Genomic DNA, 15,611 nt, shown 5'->3' on the forward strand with positions numbered 1-15,611 from the left:
CCAGACTGAAGTCTTGCAGATGGTGGGTGACCTTTTGAGGAGTCAGAATTATACACGACAAAATTTCTAGCATCTGAACTGCACTTATAGCCACAGAATTTATACTGCTGCTCTAGTTTCTTGGTCAATGATAACACCCAGGATATTGACACTGATGAGAATATCATTAAATTTCAAACAAAGATGGTCAGATTCCCATTCCTAAGTGGCAAGGACTGCATTATTAGCCAGAGGCACTCCAAATCATTAACATATCTTCTCTCTTCATACATTCTTTTATTTGTCCATGGGACATAGGTGACTCTGGCTCGGCCAACATTCATTACATAACCCTAATTGCCCTCGAGGTGGTGATGAGGTGCCTTGAATTGCTGCAGTCTGTGTGGTGTAGATACACCCACAATGCTGTAGAGGAGGGAGCGCCAGGATTTTCACCAATGACAATGAAAGAATGATGATATATTTCCAAGTCAGGATGGTGCATGGCTTGGATGGGAACTTCCACGGTGATGGTGGTGTCTGTTGCTCTTGTCCTTCTAGGTAGTAGCAGTCATGGGTTTGTAAAGTGCTGCCCAATGGCGGAGGTGATAGTGGATGCCTTGGTGGTTATTTTCCAGACGTAGCTGGATTCCGGGGAAGTGCCGGATGATTGGAAAACGGCTAATGTTACGCCGTTGTTTAAGAAGGGTGCCAGGCAAAAGGCGGGGAATTATAGGCCGGTTAGTTTAACATCTGTGGTAGGTAAAATGTTAGAATCTGTCATTAAGGAGGAAATTGCAAGGCATCTTGAAGGGAATTGCTTGATAGAGCAGACGCAGCACGGTTTCATTAAAGGGAAGTCGTGTCTGACAAATTTACTGGAGTCCTATGAGGATGTGTCTAGGGCAGTGGATAGAGGAGAGCCGGTGGATGTGGTCTTTCTAGATTTTCAGAAGGCGTTTGACAAAGTACCTCACAAGAGGTTATTGCAGAAGGTCGAGGGACATGGAGTTGGGGGTAGGGTGTTAGCGTGGATAGAGGACTGGCTGTCAAATAGGAGGCAGAGAGTGGGGGTCAACGGGTGCTATTCGGATTGGCGGATGGTGACTAGTGGAGTGCCCCAGGGGTCGGTGCTGGGGCCTCAGCTTTTTACCATTTATATAGATGATCTGGAGGAGGGAACCGAGTGTAGGGTGTCGAAATTTGCTGATGACACCAAGATTGGGGGACCGGCAAATTGTGCGGAGGGTGTGGAGAGTCTGCAGAAGGATCTAGATAGGCTGGGCGAATGGGCCAGGAAATGGCAAATGGAATTTAATGTTGGCAAGTGTGAGGTGGTCCACTTTGGTAGGAAGAATGGTAGGAAGGACTATTACTTACGGGGCGAAAAACTGCAGCAGGCGACGGTGCAGAGGGACCTCGGGGTCCTTGTGCATGAGTTGCAAAAACCCAGCTTGCAGGTGCAGCAGGTGGTCAGGAAGGCGAATGGGATGCTGGCCTTCATAGCGAGGGGGATTGAATATAAAAGTAGGGAGGTCTTGCTGCAGCTGTATAGGGCATTGGTGAGGCCGCAGCTGGAGTACTGTGTGCAGTTTTGGGCGCCGCACCTGCGCAAAGATATTTTGGCCTTGGAGGGAGTGCAGAGGAGGTTTACTAGGCTGATACCGGAGTTGAGGGGGTTGAGCTATGAGGAGAGGCTGAATAAACTGGGCTTGTGCTCGTTAAGAGTTTAGAAGAATGAGGGGAGATCTCATTAAGACGTATAAGATGATGAATGGGATGGATAGGATAGAGGTGGAGAGACTCTTCCCGCTCAAAAAAGACAGTAGGACCAGGGGGCACAGCCTCAAGATAAAAGGGGGGCGGTTTAGAATGGAGTTGAGGAGGAACTTCTTCACTCAAAGGGTGGTGAATCTCTGGAATTCTCTGCCCGTTGAAGTGGTGGAGGCTGCCTCGCTAAATATTTTTAAGACGCGGGTTGATGGGTTTTTGATAAGAGAGGGGATTAAGGGTTATGGGGAGAAAGCGGGAAAGTGGAACTGAGCAGCGACAGATCAGCCATGATCTTATTGAATGGCGAGGCAGGCTCCAAGGGCTAGATGGCCTACTCCTGCTCCTATTTCTTATGTTCTTAAGGAGCCTTGGTGAGTTCCTGCAATGCACCTTGTAAATGGTACACACAGCTGCCACTGTGTTTCAGTGTTGGAAGGAATGAAGGTTGTGGTGCCAAATAGGTGGCTGTGTCCTGGATAGTCCTGAAGTTCAAATTCGATACGAGTTGAACAAATTTTATGGTCCACCATTTCATTCACTACAATACCTCAGCAGTTTCTAAGCAAAATACAGGAACATTTCTGCTCTACATTTGTCAATATTCTGTTTAAACAATATTTAACAATAAAATTCCAACAAACAAAACATTTAACAAATCAGTAAGTGCATGAAACAATCTTTATGGAGAAATGAAGGTGCAACAATTCCACTCCTTTAAACAGGACTGTCAATATATCTGATGTACTCAGAAGTAATTTGAACCTAGGGGAGTTGAAAACGATGAGGAGAGGATGCAAGAAATTGAAAGGATGATAATTAATTTAAGAAGACATTAAAGACCATTCCCCATTCTGTAATCATTGGTATTCGTTACAAAATGCCTATCATAGTGTCCCATTTAATTGATACTGCAGATTTCTGCCTCAAGTTTAATGTCACCCTTCGATACAATTTATTAAATAATGCTCATGTGTTTGTTTTATCAGCTCAATGTACAAGAAAACTCTGATTGATTTTTAGTGCTATGTATGAGATACTCTACAGCATTGGAAAAGTTACTGCACGAGAGACTCACCAACAAGGAATATAAACATTCTGTGCAAAACAGTTAAAAATGCACGGCGAAAGCGACAGATGAATGACATTTGTGGATGGGTGGACTCCAGATACTGTACTTCACTCACATCTTTTACTTTTACATCTGAGTCACTGCCAAGCAACCTGCGCAATAAAGACAAGACCTAGTTATTATGGCCCCGCTGCTCTGGAGATTTGTTTTTCAAATGTATGTGCATTTTGGGTTCAGGACCCAGCCACAATGAACAAACTCACTCACTTTATACCAAAATCATCTGTACTCCGTAATATCCACTGTAGTGAACCATTAAATTTCTCTTCGTGATTAGGATCAAGGACCTGTATGAGATTAATAAGACATTAAGTCATGAGCTATTTTATATTATTATACATTTTAGAATTCAGAAATTCATCAGGTCAACCACAACAGTCAGGTAGCCTTTAACTAGGTACATGGACATATTAACTAATTAGATACTAAAGATAAAATCTGATTTCTCCCTTGCACAAAAACATCTACAAGAAGTGGAGGAACATCAAAAAGCCATCAGTTTGTTCAACCATGTCAAAGACAACCGACTTTAATGGAAAAACTGAATAGTATTCAATTCAGGAAAATGATGAGTATGTCAGAGGAAAATTTGTCTTTGAGGGTAAATAGCATTGGATAATAACGAATTAAGCACAGATTATGGACCAAATTCTCCCAAAAAAATTCTAAGCACCAAATTCACGTTAAAACTGGAATAATTCACGCTGGTTTTCTCAGTGGGAGTTCAGACAAGAATCTTCCACACGCTGTGCACTGCAGAGGCACCAGTGTGAATATCATTAAATTTCAAGAGGTGGGGCTTATTCCTGCTGAAGAGGCTCAAATCAGCACACTGAGTGGGCCACTGCATGTGCACTGATCTGTCAGTGCTGAGATCAATGCATGCGCAGTGGCCCCACTGGCCACCCCGCAACCCACAACACCAGTTCTCCACCCCCCCACCCCCCTCCCAACCGCAGCCCAATCGCTGGCCCCCCAACCATTCCCAGGCTCGACTCCTTCCCCTCCCCACCAACCTGCCCCGATCGCTGGCCTCCCTTCTTCCCCCACTGACCCTGACTGCAGAATGCCAGTGGAACCCCATACTCCTCCCGATTGCCCTCTTGGCCCAGTCCCCCAGCACTGCCCAATGCCCCCTGGGCATTAGCACTTTGTTCCTTGGACAGTGCCATCTTCTGCCTGACCCCATGGCAGGGGACACAATTGCTCCCTTCACTCCAGTGGGGTCAGACTGCTAGCTTCCCAAAGGTGGGGAACTAGTGTAATCCCTGCTGGAATGAAACACTCTGGCGGTGTGGGAGACACTAGCCGTCCTGGAAACTTTAGTCCCAGGCTCCGCTAATCACATTCAAAGAATATTAAAGTGACCATCTAAACAGTCTGTGCATCTCCCCACCGACTTCTGGTGCGAGCAGGCGCCACCGGAAATCCAGTGATGGGAGATGCAAGTGCGGCACAAACGCTCACACAAACCCCGCGAATCAGCCGTCGTGGGATTCTCCCGACCTGCTGTGCTAATTTTTTAGCGTAGCGGGGATGGGAAAATCGGGGCCTACAAATTTGTTCAAGGATTTTGTCACACACAACCGCAAAATGATTAAGACTAAATTATAATTCAGAGTTATTAACAAAAGTTAAAGGTCAAATATTTGACAAGTGTTTGTAAAGAGTGGACAAAATTCAAGTTTGCACAAATGATCTTGTTTCATCTTTTTTCAAAAATACATGACCAAAAAATTAGATATTTATTTTCTTAAATTGTATTAACAGAAATTGGAGATTGATTTTTATTACAGTAAGTGTTTAACAAATCAGTCTTTTCATTTGTGAAGAACAATAGAACATATAACTAGAGGACATAGGTTTAAGGTGAGAGGGGTGGGATAGAAAAGTGCCCAGGGGGCAACTTTTTCCCCACAGGGTGGTGAGTGTCTGGAATAAGCTGCCAGAGGTAGTAGAAGAGGCAGGTGCAATTTTGTCTTTAAAAAGCATTTAGACAGTTACATGGGTAAGATGGGTATAGAGGGATATGGGCCAAATGTGGGCAACTGGGATTAGCTTAGGAGTTTAAAACAAAAGGGCAACATGGACAAGTTGGGCCAAAGGGCCTGTTGTCCATGCTGTAAACCTCTTGACTCTATATCTTAAGGCAAATATTTAGTTTAACATAAAAGCTCAACTCAGTGTAATACTCTTTTTTCTGCACTTTAAAATAGATTAATTCAAAATTGACAGCAAATAAAAACAAAATTTTAAAACCAAAACCTAATCACTGATTATATGCAGGCCACTTATCTAGAATGGTTAGCTTTACATGGGGAAAAAAAACAAAAGATTCTCATGCATATTGCTTTCACCATGGTCTCATTTACCTGTTTAAAAATATTAAATACCAAATGAATCTATTATTGTGGTTGCAGCTGATTTGCAATAGTCAGTTCCATTTCATCAGGCCATCAATCAAACATTTACAATTGTGTGTTTATTCAAAACAATATTGCACAAGCAGTCATTTTAATTCATGCAGTTATAACGTCTACATGCAATTGTGCAAGGAAACATAGCTATCATCCACATGAGGGCTCCCTATTAGAATTCACCTTTTAAAAGATTCAGTAAATTGTGGACACAAATCATGATCAGCTCACAATTGAATGCAAAAGCATAAATGCTATTTCCAACAATTAGCAAAAATGCTTAGAGTACTTTTTCCTTCCAACTATTTTATTGGTTAGACTTTCTAGTATCTCAGCGCTTCTGAAACTATACTATAGTTTCAGAAACTGTAGAAGCACAGAGCATTTTATGGCTGAGAATTGGCTAATCAATTCATGTAATAAAAGTGCAAACATGCCTGAAATAACTTACAGTCACATATTCAGCAGCATCTTGGACAGAAAGACTTCTGTTTTTATAATGGACATGATGTCCACAATCATAGTCCCCTGGGATTAGAAAGAAACAACAATACAAATGAGGTCAGTATAGAGTCACCTTAAAAATGCTGATGAAAAGTAATTTTAAAACAAGTGGCAAAAATCCCAACATGGTTCAGAATTGCAAGATGCAACACCCATTGTACCGACACATTACTTTGCATATGATGCAGCTGCCCCGACTTCATCAATGCTATAGACATCTTAAAAAGATCAAAAGAAAAGGTATTCACTGTTTCTGCTAACTTTTTTAAAATGACTGTTTCATAGTTCAGGCATTAATGACAGTTTTTTTTCCTAGACTCCAGTCTTTAAGCTTCTTTCATATTCATCCTTAAGACCTTCAGCTGAAAGGCTCGATTTTTGATCTATAGACTGTAAAGCACTTTGAGATGTTCAATGATCATAAGAAGCACTATGAGTGAAAGTTTATCTTAGCTAACCTCAGATGAGCAGGAAATTGGGTACGAATATTGTCCTCTGTGCATCAGTGCTGGAATGTTTGGGATTCGGAAGTGAGAAAGTCTGCCATTAATCACTATTCTGTTTCCCTATTTAGTGGTTCCTAAAAGCATATGCACATTTTTGGGCATCTAATGAGGACAATATTGACCACATGAATAGGCTGCCCATATTCACTGCTTAGAGTCACACCTGGAAAAGAAACGAGGTACAGAACGGCTGGATAACTGGGGAACCATACTCTGGCAAAGAATTAGCGTTTTCAAAGGCTGAGAAGATTAGCCCAAAAATCCAAACTAACTAGAAATGTTAACAGCCATCAGAAATATTTGATGCACAAATGGCTGTGGAAAGAGGCACATTGTAAAAACAAAAGTAGACGATACACTACATCAAGTATATAGGCCATGTTGGAGTTAGTAATCACACGTGCAAATAAATTCTACCATGCAGCTTTTTAAAAATTAATCCAAAAGGGCTAAAAGGGAAGTTCAACATTATTGATTACCAGTAACATTTATCAAAGATTAACATTAAAACTAAATCACTCCTCGAACTCAAACAATAGAACATAGAAGATTACAGCGCAGAACAGGCCCTTCGGCCCACGATGTTGCGCTGACCAGTTTTTAAAAAAAAACACTGACCCACTAATCTAAACCAATCCCTTTTCGTCCATAAACCTATCCATAGATCTCTTAAACGCCCCCAAACTAGGCGCATTTACAACCGCAGCAGGCAGGGCATTCCAATCCCTCACCACCCTCTGGGTAAAGAACCTACCCCTGACATCCGTCCTATAACTACCACCCCTTAATTTAAAGCCATGCCCCCTCGTGCTAGCATTCTCCATCCGAGGAATAATCAGGTTGCAACTGAATGCATCAAGTCTGCTGGGAGAAAGTACTTCAATTTGATAGAAAAATATTTGAAAAATGTTGAATAATTAACTGTATTGAAATACAGAATATTTATAAATGAGCCAACAGTTTATATTTTAATTGTTTAAAAATTGTACCCCAGAGGAGGAAAGGGTCCAAGGCCTATAATACTCAGCTGAATGCAGAATTTAAGTTTGATCACAGGAATTATTGTAAACTAGCCTGTTAGCCAAGTAGAAAAATTATAAATTAACAATCACATTAAGTATTATGAGGTAATAAGATTCTAATGCAGGTTAATTTTCCACAGGGCAGACCGTACTGTTGAGCATACCCATTTCTCTCTCAGCTGTTGTGAAACCACATTTTGTTAAAAAACAATTAATTTACCAGCTGGAAATCACTTACTGAAGTTTTAGAAAGACTAAAGCTATGTTTCAGTGACCTGAAAGCAGTCAAAAGATGGCTGAACATTTGCAATATTGTACTTCTACATTCAAGAAGGTGAGCCTAACAGTCTGCAAAAGCTCTGAAACAATTAATTACCTTTAGGAAATGTGAATGAACCACATCCCCTGTCTCCAATATCCTTGGACTCAACTGGATGGGAAACCCATCTTAGACAATCACTTCAGAAAAAGGAAATTCTCAGCCATGAGATAATCAGGTTACAACTGGAACCTGCTAACCATGACCACATTTGGGTCACTGGCAACTGCAGAGAGGGTCATGTGACAAGCCAGCTAACTTTGTGTTCAAGCACCTGTAGGCCAGGACAAGCACAAGTTGGCACAAACAGCAACTTCCCTATAGTAGAGCTCATCTACCACATTCACACCAATAATTATGACAGTCATCCTTTCTGCTTGACCGAAACATTGAGTAACAACGATTAACAAGTTGGACCCTGCTATACTTCCAGCCATTAGCAAAAACTGGCTTTATTAACAGCAAATAATGAGTAAGGGTACATGTTGTTAGAGAAGATTTTAATTCAAACAAGTAATTCTATCTTTTATCATGAAGCTTTAACTGTCAGTAGCAGGCCAGCCATGTGCTACACAACACAATGTTTTTAAATAACTTTCATTGGTTGTGGGTGAGGGAGAAGAGAGAAGAAATAAATCAGGCAAGAAGCCAAATAGAATTGATCAATCTGTTAGTGCAAGTTTATCACTGTTGCACTACTCAGATGAGTGTTTTATATTTGTTACAATTTGACAAATAATTAAGTTATTCAGCTGCTTACAAGGAAATGCAAATTGAATTACAAAAATATATTTTGGTCAAGTTTGGTGTCAGGATTGAAATGTTAGTGTTTTTGGTTGGGTTCAAACTATTTTGTATATATGTGTGAGATTACCCTTCATCTTTGGAAACAGGATAAAGCTACAACACAAAATTGCAAGGACAATACACAAAACATCTATACAGTAATGACAGAAGACGGTATTGCAGTGCTTAAAGTGTTCCTGCTTGTCTACCTCCAGAATGGGGGAGGGAGAAGAGAGGAAGTGGTGGTGGTGTGCAGGAAGAAATGTACACGTTTGAGAACGAGTTTACTGCCATAATTTAATTGAAAGTTTAACTTTGATTTTTCAGTATGTTTTTCACTACTCACATCTTGAACCACAATACACACTATGTAGGCAAACCAAAAATGTTGTAATCAATTGCAATACTGTGAAGTGAGGTGGTTTTAAAAATAAAATGTAGCTGTATTAGGAAGTCAAATTCTAATTGTTGTGAATAAATGGAGTTCCAGAAGTAAAATTTAATATCAATCACAGGATCTGATCAACTGATAATGAAACAAATCACCACCCTTACAATAAACAAAGCTTAGTCAAAGTATATTAGTAACACTGGTAGAAAAGGTCTTCAGATTAAAAATTTCAGTGTGCTGTAATTGTGAATTACATCCAAGTTCAACAGTAATCTCTTGTTCATGATTTCCTATAACACCCTGCAGACACAGAAATTTGCCATTAGCAACCCAAAAAGGAATTTAACACATACATTATAGAAACAGAGGAACTCTGCGTCAACACTGGGCTTTTGAAGACAAAAATGATCAGCTGCTTACATGTTCTTGAATGCTCGTCTAATTAAAGCTAATTGGTCAAATATAGGCCAGCCTGAGTAAGATGACAAGTTTCTTTCCTAAAGGACATTAGCAAAATCAGATGTTTTTTTATATAACAATTCAGTAATTTTGTGATTACTGATACTGATTTGTGATTTATTCCAGATTTATTTAATTGAAGTTGCTGTGTTGGGATTTGAGCTTACAGTCATAGGAATCAAATGATATAAAAATTCAAAAATGTTAAGATCTTACCTGCTATTTTTGCTAGATGATCATGCAGTCTATGAAGAATAATCAAAATTACTCTTTTTTCTTCAACCTAAATGAAGTACAATTCAAAAATTACCCGGCATTTCTCTACAGCTTTCAACCACACTACATCATTTAAAAAAATTGGAGACACAATTATAGAGAAGTCAATTGTAAAGATTTCTAGAAACTTTGAAAAAAGGCACTTAAGTTAAAAGATAAGAGTTCAAAGTTCCCACAGCAATAGGTGCATTTTCTTTACTCTAACATCCTTAAAGTGACCACAATAATTTTACTTGCAGTAGAGTTTTGTGAAAAAATACACATTTAGTCAAATTGCAAATGTAAGCTATATATTTAGTATACTTTTATTATTCCCACCTAATTTTTCCAAGCAAGATTTGGCAGCAATTCCTAAATCAAAGACATAAATTGTCCTATAAACAGATACAATATGCATATAAAATTACATATTTCCCCATTTATTGTAGAATATTGTTACAAACTGTAGAGACCCTCAATATCCCTAAATGGCCAGATTTTGTGGAAAATGAGTGTGTGTCATTAGGTAGAATGAGCAATTTCACAGCAATGCCCTAAAGCTGGCTGGGGAACAGATTAGAATTTAAGTTTTGTGCTCTAACATTCCTTGCATGATCTCCTTAATTCATCCATTATATTATTCTCACCGCTCAACATTATACAGTTCATAACGTTGGTTCAGAACAACAGTTTTACAGCTATCTGCAGCTTGCATTCTTTCCAAAGTTAAAGTATTGCAAGAATATGACGTATCTATTTTACGGAAGCAACAACATTAAAGCATTATCCACACTATTAACATGTTACAGGGAGCCTTTCCTGTCAGAAAGTACAGTGGTGATTTTCCCAGAGATAATGAATTGAGATCAAGTCCTCAGCAGCAGAGTAAAACTGATTAGCATGTTAATCAAATCCACATCATATGCTTTATTTTTCCAAAGATTGCACAGGCGTTGAAAAGGGTGATTTTCTGGAGAGACAATGGATCTTTATTTTGTTTGAAATATATTCCCCACAAATACCTATATTTATGAAAAGGAACAGGACTTACCTTATCATCTATTCCAAATGACTGAGGCTTTACTGAAAAATAAAATCATTAAACGCAATGAATATTTAAAGAACAGGTTCAGGAGTTAAATCATTTTAAATAACATGCTGTATGGTTCTTACAAGTCTATTAAAAACTTTCTACATGGATTAGTTTAAATATTAGATGCCATATTGGCAGCTCCCAAGTTAAGAATACTCGCATTGATTTGTCCTACCTCCCACATAAAAGAAAAAATCAGGTAAGACGATTCAATGAGTATACAATTGAGGGGTATTAATTTTTGATATATTGCACTTTTCTTGCAATTTCTTAGATGTCCAACTCTCCCAGTTGATCAAGCTAAGACACAAACAGAAGTTGTACTGACTGTCACTCCTACTGTCATGTTTCAAATCAAACGTTGTTGCATCTAATGTTAACTTAGTCCATTGCCAAAGAGATTTAAAGGACATTTGGTTGCAGGACACAAAAATCCAATCCAGTTGACCAGGAATAATTGTTTCCTTCCAGGCCTTGCTCCCACAAGAAGCTACATGACAGTGGGCAGGGAGTCGACACTCATTAAAAAGAGAGAGTCATACAGTACAAGGAAGTTGACTTGACACCACTATACTGAAGGTGATATCTACAATGGTCAAATTATATCAGTGATATGTAAGAGGGGAACATAGCTAAACATAATGATCACAATCTGCAAGATTTTTTAAAAATCTGCTTACAATACATAAGATATCAAACGAGACAATTTTGCCAAAAAGTGAGCATTTGATAATCTTATACTGTGCTGTTGACTGACACAATGTGGAACTGTCAGAAGACTCCAAAGAGACATGCCCATTTACCAAATTTATCCCAGAAATTTTCCAACTGAAATATCCCAACTTGCTAGAAATCAACATAGTAACCACAGTTCCATTCCCAAAGCCAGCTGTAGTTGAACGAGAAACATACAGTATTAGTTATCTACATGTTTATAAAGCATGGTGAAAAAACATGCATTTGTTGGCATATCATGTTTAGCAATGAAAAGTAAATAATCCACTCTGCTGTCGAAAACTCCCAATGAAAGTAAAGTTTACTCATCAGTCACAAATAGTCTTACATTCACACTGCAGTAAAATTATTGTGAAAATCCCTAGTCGCTACACTCCAGCACCAATTTGGGTACACTGAGGGAGAATTTAGCATGTCCAGTGCACCTGACCAGCATGTCTTTGGACCGAGAGGGGAAACCGGAGCACCCAGAGGAAACCCACACAGACATGGGGAGAACATGCAAACTTCACACAGACAGTATCCCAAGCCGGGAATCGAACCTGGGTCCCTGGAGCTGTGAGGCAGCAGTGCAAACACTGTGCCATGTTCCCCCAACATGGTTTAAAGATGAATAATCAAAGTCAATACAAAATACAGAATAAAGCATAAATGCAGGTGAAAGGATCAATGATTTTTCTTACATTGCAATTGTAAAGTATTAGAGGTAACACGTCTTAGAGAACTTGAAACTGGCCTTTTGGCTCAGATCAAGCCCAAGGTGGGGTGAAATGCTTTATCTTGTCAGCTTGGATCTTGTTTGTTTCACTTTGGGGGACCATGAATTGGATTCAATTGGAAATGGAATTTGACAAGCAAGGAATGGATTCACATCTGCCCAGTCCAGTCTGAGCACTGACTTTGTAACTTCAAGAATGGAGCAAAATAAATTTAAAAAAAGGCTTGAATCAGAGCAAAGTTAGGAAATATTACAGAGGGCAAAATCGGTGGTCTTAGTGATGGTGTATGTGGAAGGTCATCTTTGGGTCAATGATGGTTGCAGTTTGGTTTAGTCTCAAGACAGTTGCCAAGGAGAGGGATGGAATAAGTAGTTAGAGAATGCAAAAAATAATGGCTTTAGCTTTCCCAGTATTTAATTGGAATACATGTTTGCTCATTCAGTACTGTATGATGGATAAGCAGTCTGGTAACTTAGCAACAATGGAGCCATTGAGAAATGGTGGTGAGGTACAGCTAGGTGTCATCTGTGTATGTGAAAGCTAATGCTGTACTTTTAGATGATGTTGCTGAGAGGCAGCACATTGCATACTCTGATGATGATGATTGGATAGATAAGAGAATGCAGTCTCACTTGGCTAGTCAAGAATGGAGAAGAATGGTGTTATCAACCATGTCACAGGCTGTAAACAGGTGGAGGATGAGAAAAAATAGTTAACCTTTGTCAGTCACATAGGATGTTGTTATTTAAGAACGGTTTGGTACTGTACCAGGAACAGAAACCAGATGAGAAGGATTCAGTTATAAGAATTCTCAGAAGATGGGCACAAATTGAAGATAACAGCACATTTAAGAACTTGAGAAAGAGTCTGGAGATGGAGAAGTTACTTGCAAGGACAATGGAGTCAAGAGCTACTTTTTTTTAAAAAAGAGAGAACTATTAACAATTAAATTGAATTTAAACCATTTAAATGGAGATGACTGTAGAAAGCTGCAGCATTAAAGGATTTGGGAACCCTTGTCCATAAACCACAAAATGTAAGCATGCAAGTTCAGCAGGTAATAGGAAAGGCAAAATGGAATGCGGGCTTTATTTCAAAGGGAATGGAGTATAAAAATAGGGAACTCTTGCTAAAACTATTCAAGGCACTAGTTAAACCAGACCTGGAATACTGTAAAAAGTTTTTGTTCCCTAATCAATGGAAAAATATACGGGCATGAGAGGAAATTCAGAGGAAGTTCAGTGGGTAAATCCCGGGTATGGAGAGATTTTCTTATAAGAAGTTGAGTAGGTTGGGCTTGTACTCACTGGAGTGAAGAATGAGAGATGACTTTATTGAGGTATATTGGATTCTCAAGGGGCTTGATAGGGAAAATGCTTCCAGAGGACATAATTTCAGGTAAGGGATTGCCCATTTAAGACAAAGATGAGGAAACATTTCTCACGAGTAGTGAATCTGTGGAATTCTTTATCACAGAGGGCTACAGAGGCTGGGTCATTAAGTATGTTCAAGGCTGGGAAAGACGGATTTCTATTACTTATGTGGCGAAAAACTGCAGCAGGCGACGGTGCAGAGGGACCTCAGGGTCCTTGTGCATGAGTCACAAAAACCCAGCCTGCAGGTGCAGCAGGTGGTCAGGAAGGCTAATGGGTGCTGGCCTTCATAGCGAGGGGGACTGAATATAAAAGTAGGGAGGTCTTGCTGCAGCTGTATAGGGCATTGGTGAGGCCGCAGCTGGAGTACTGTGTGCAGTTTTGGTCGCCGCACTTACGCAAGGATACTTTGGCCTTGGAGGGAGTGCAGAGGACGTTTACTAGGCTGATGCCGGAATTGAGGGGGTTGAACTATGAGGAGAGGCTGAATAAACAAGGCTTGTACTCGTTAGAGTTTAGAAGAATGAGGGGAGATCTCATTGAGACATATAAGATGATGAATGGGATGGATAGGATAGAGGTGGAGAGACTCTTCCTGCTCAGAAAGGACAGTAGGACTAGGGGACACAGCCTCAAGATAGGGGGGGGGGGGTTAGAACGGAGTTGAGGAGGAACTTCTTCACTCAAAGGGTGGTGAACCTCTGGAATTCTCTGCCCGTTGAAGTGGTGGAGGCTGCCTTGCTAAATACTTTTAAGACGCGGGTTGATGGGTTTTTGATAAGCGAGGGGATTAAGGGTTATGGGGAGAGGGTGGGAATGTGGAACTGAGCCACGACAGATCAGCCATGATCTTATTGAATGGCGGGGCAGGCTCGAAGGGCTAGATGGCCTACTCCTGCTCCTATTTCTTATGTTCTTATGTAATCAGTAAGGGAACTGAGGGTTATGGGGATGAAGTGGAGTTGACGATGTTCTTGTATATTATTGCTTAAGTCGGTGCTTGGGAAATCCCATGGTCATAAAAATACAAGTCTTTCTTTTCTATACAGTTTCTCTAAGATTGCAATTCTGTGCCAAATCAGGGACAATTGTGCTGTGGCTATGAGGGCATCCAAATGCATTTCATGTTGCATCTTTATATAGTGTCTGTGCCACCAATATTCCTTTGAAAACTAAAATGCTGAATCTTCCAATAGAGATTAAGTGCATAAGTTTTCTTTCACAAAAATTCACTAGTGTGGGATAAATCAGATCTGTTGTCAACTATTATCTCATTTCAAAATTGGAAGAAATTGGCCAAGTTCGCACCATCATGGTTGAATCAATTGCCAGCGTTCACACATCACTAACAACCACATACAAGACAAAAGCACAAATTGCACATGGCATATCCATTTAAGAAGGAACATGCTCCTGAATGCATTACAGGGAGGTGGCCTAAATAAATAAACCCAAAACAGATAACCCACTTGAACCACAGATTTGCGATTACAGAGCACTTTTCACAATCACTGGATATCTTAAAGAGCTTTACAGTCAATGAAGTACTTTTGAAATAGTAAAGGCGTAAACATTTTTGCACATCACAAACAGCACGATAATCTGTTTATTTGAAGCTGATTGAGGAATAAACATTAGCCGAGAGAGCAGGGACAACTCAGGCTGCTTGTCTTCATTGTAATGCCCTGGGACCTTTTACATCCAACCAAATAGATGTGACCTCTGTTTTAATATCACTTCTGAAAGATGACACCTCCGACAGTGTAGTACTCACTCAGTACTGCTCTGCAGTGTCAGTGTGTTTCCAATTCTGGAGTGGAACTTAAATCCAGAATCCCTCTCAAAGAATTAACCAGCAGGCTTCAAGTCTTGTCTACATTTTCCTTAGCCTTAACAACTAAGCTCAGCCACAGATACAATAGGGGCATTTGACTGGATCACACCAGTTTTTTAAAATTAAGGCTACAAGTACAAACAAAAGTATGAACCCAAAAGGGAAAACTGATAAAGCAGCAAAAAAAATGTAGGTACCAACAACTAACATGAGCTTACAATTTGAACACATAGCTCAGATTTTCATATGTTTTTAAATATTTATTCCCATTACACCCACATTGATAAATTGCATCTTTGTGGAATGTTGGTTAACAG

General features: G+C 39.9%; 1 protein-coding gene across 1 annotated transcript in view; it reads right to left on the reverse strand.

The window, feature by feature from the left end:
* lemd3 (LEM domain containing 3) overlaps positions 1–15,611 on the reverse strand; it is a 54,718-nt gene that overhangs the window by 12,604 nt on the left and 26,503 nt on the right. Inside the window, exons 2-6 of the mRNA XM_080191148.1 lie at positions 10,592–10,623; positions 9,502–9,568; positions 5,750–5,826; positions 3,089–3,168; positions 2,828–2,973 (exon numbers count right to left, since the gene is read on the reverse strand). Of these exons, the coding sequence (XP_080047274.1) occupies positions 2,828–2,973; positions 3,089–3,168; positions 5,750–5,826; positions 9,502–9,568; positions 10,592–10,623 (402 nt within the window). The remainder of the gene's footprint in view (positions 1–2,827; positions 2,974–3,088; positions 3,169–5,749; positions 5,827–9,501; positions 9,569–10,591; positions 10,624–15,611) is intronic.

Source organism: Carcharhinus amblyrhynchos, chromosome 6 (genome assembly GCF_965287045.1).
Source record: "Carcharhinus amblyrhynchos chromosome 6, sCarAmb.v2.hapA, whole genome shotgun sequence".
Lineage (NCBI taxonomy): Eukaryota > Metazoa > Chordata > Chondrichthyes > Carcharhiniformes > Carcharhinidae > Carcharhinus > Carcharhinus amblyrhynchos.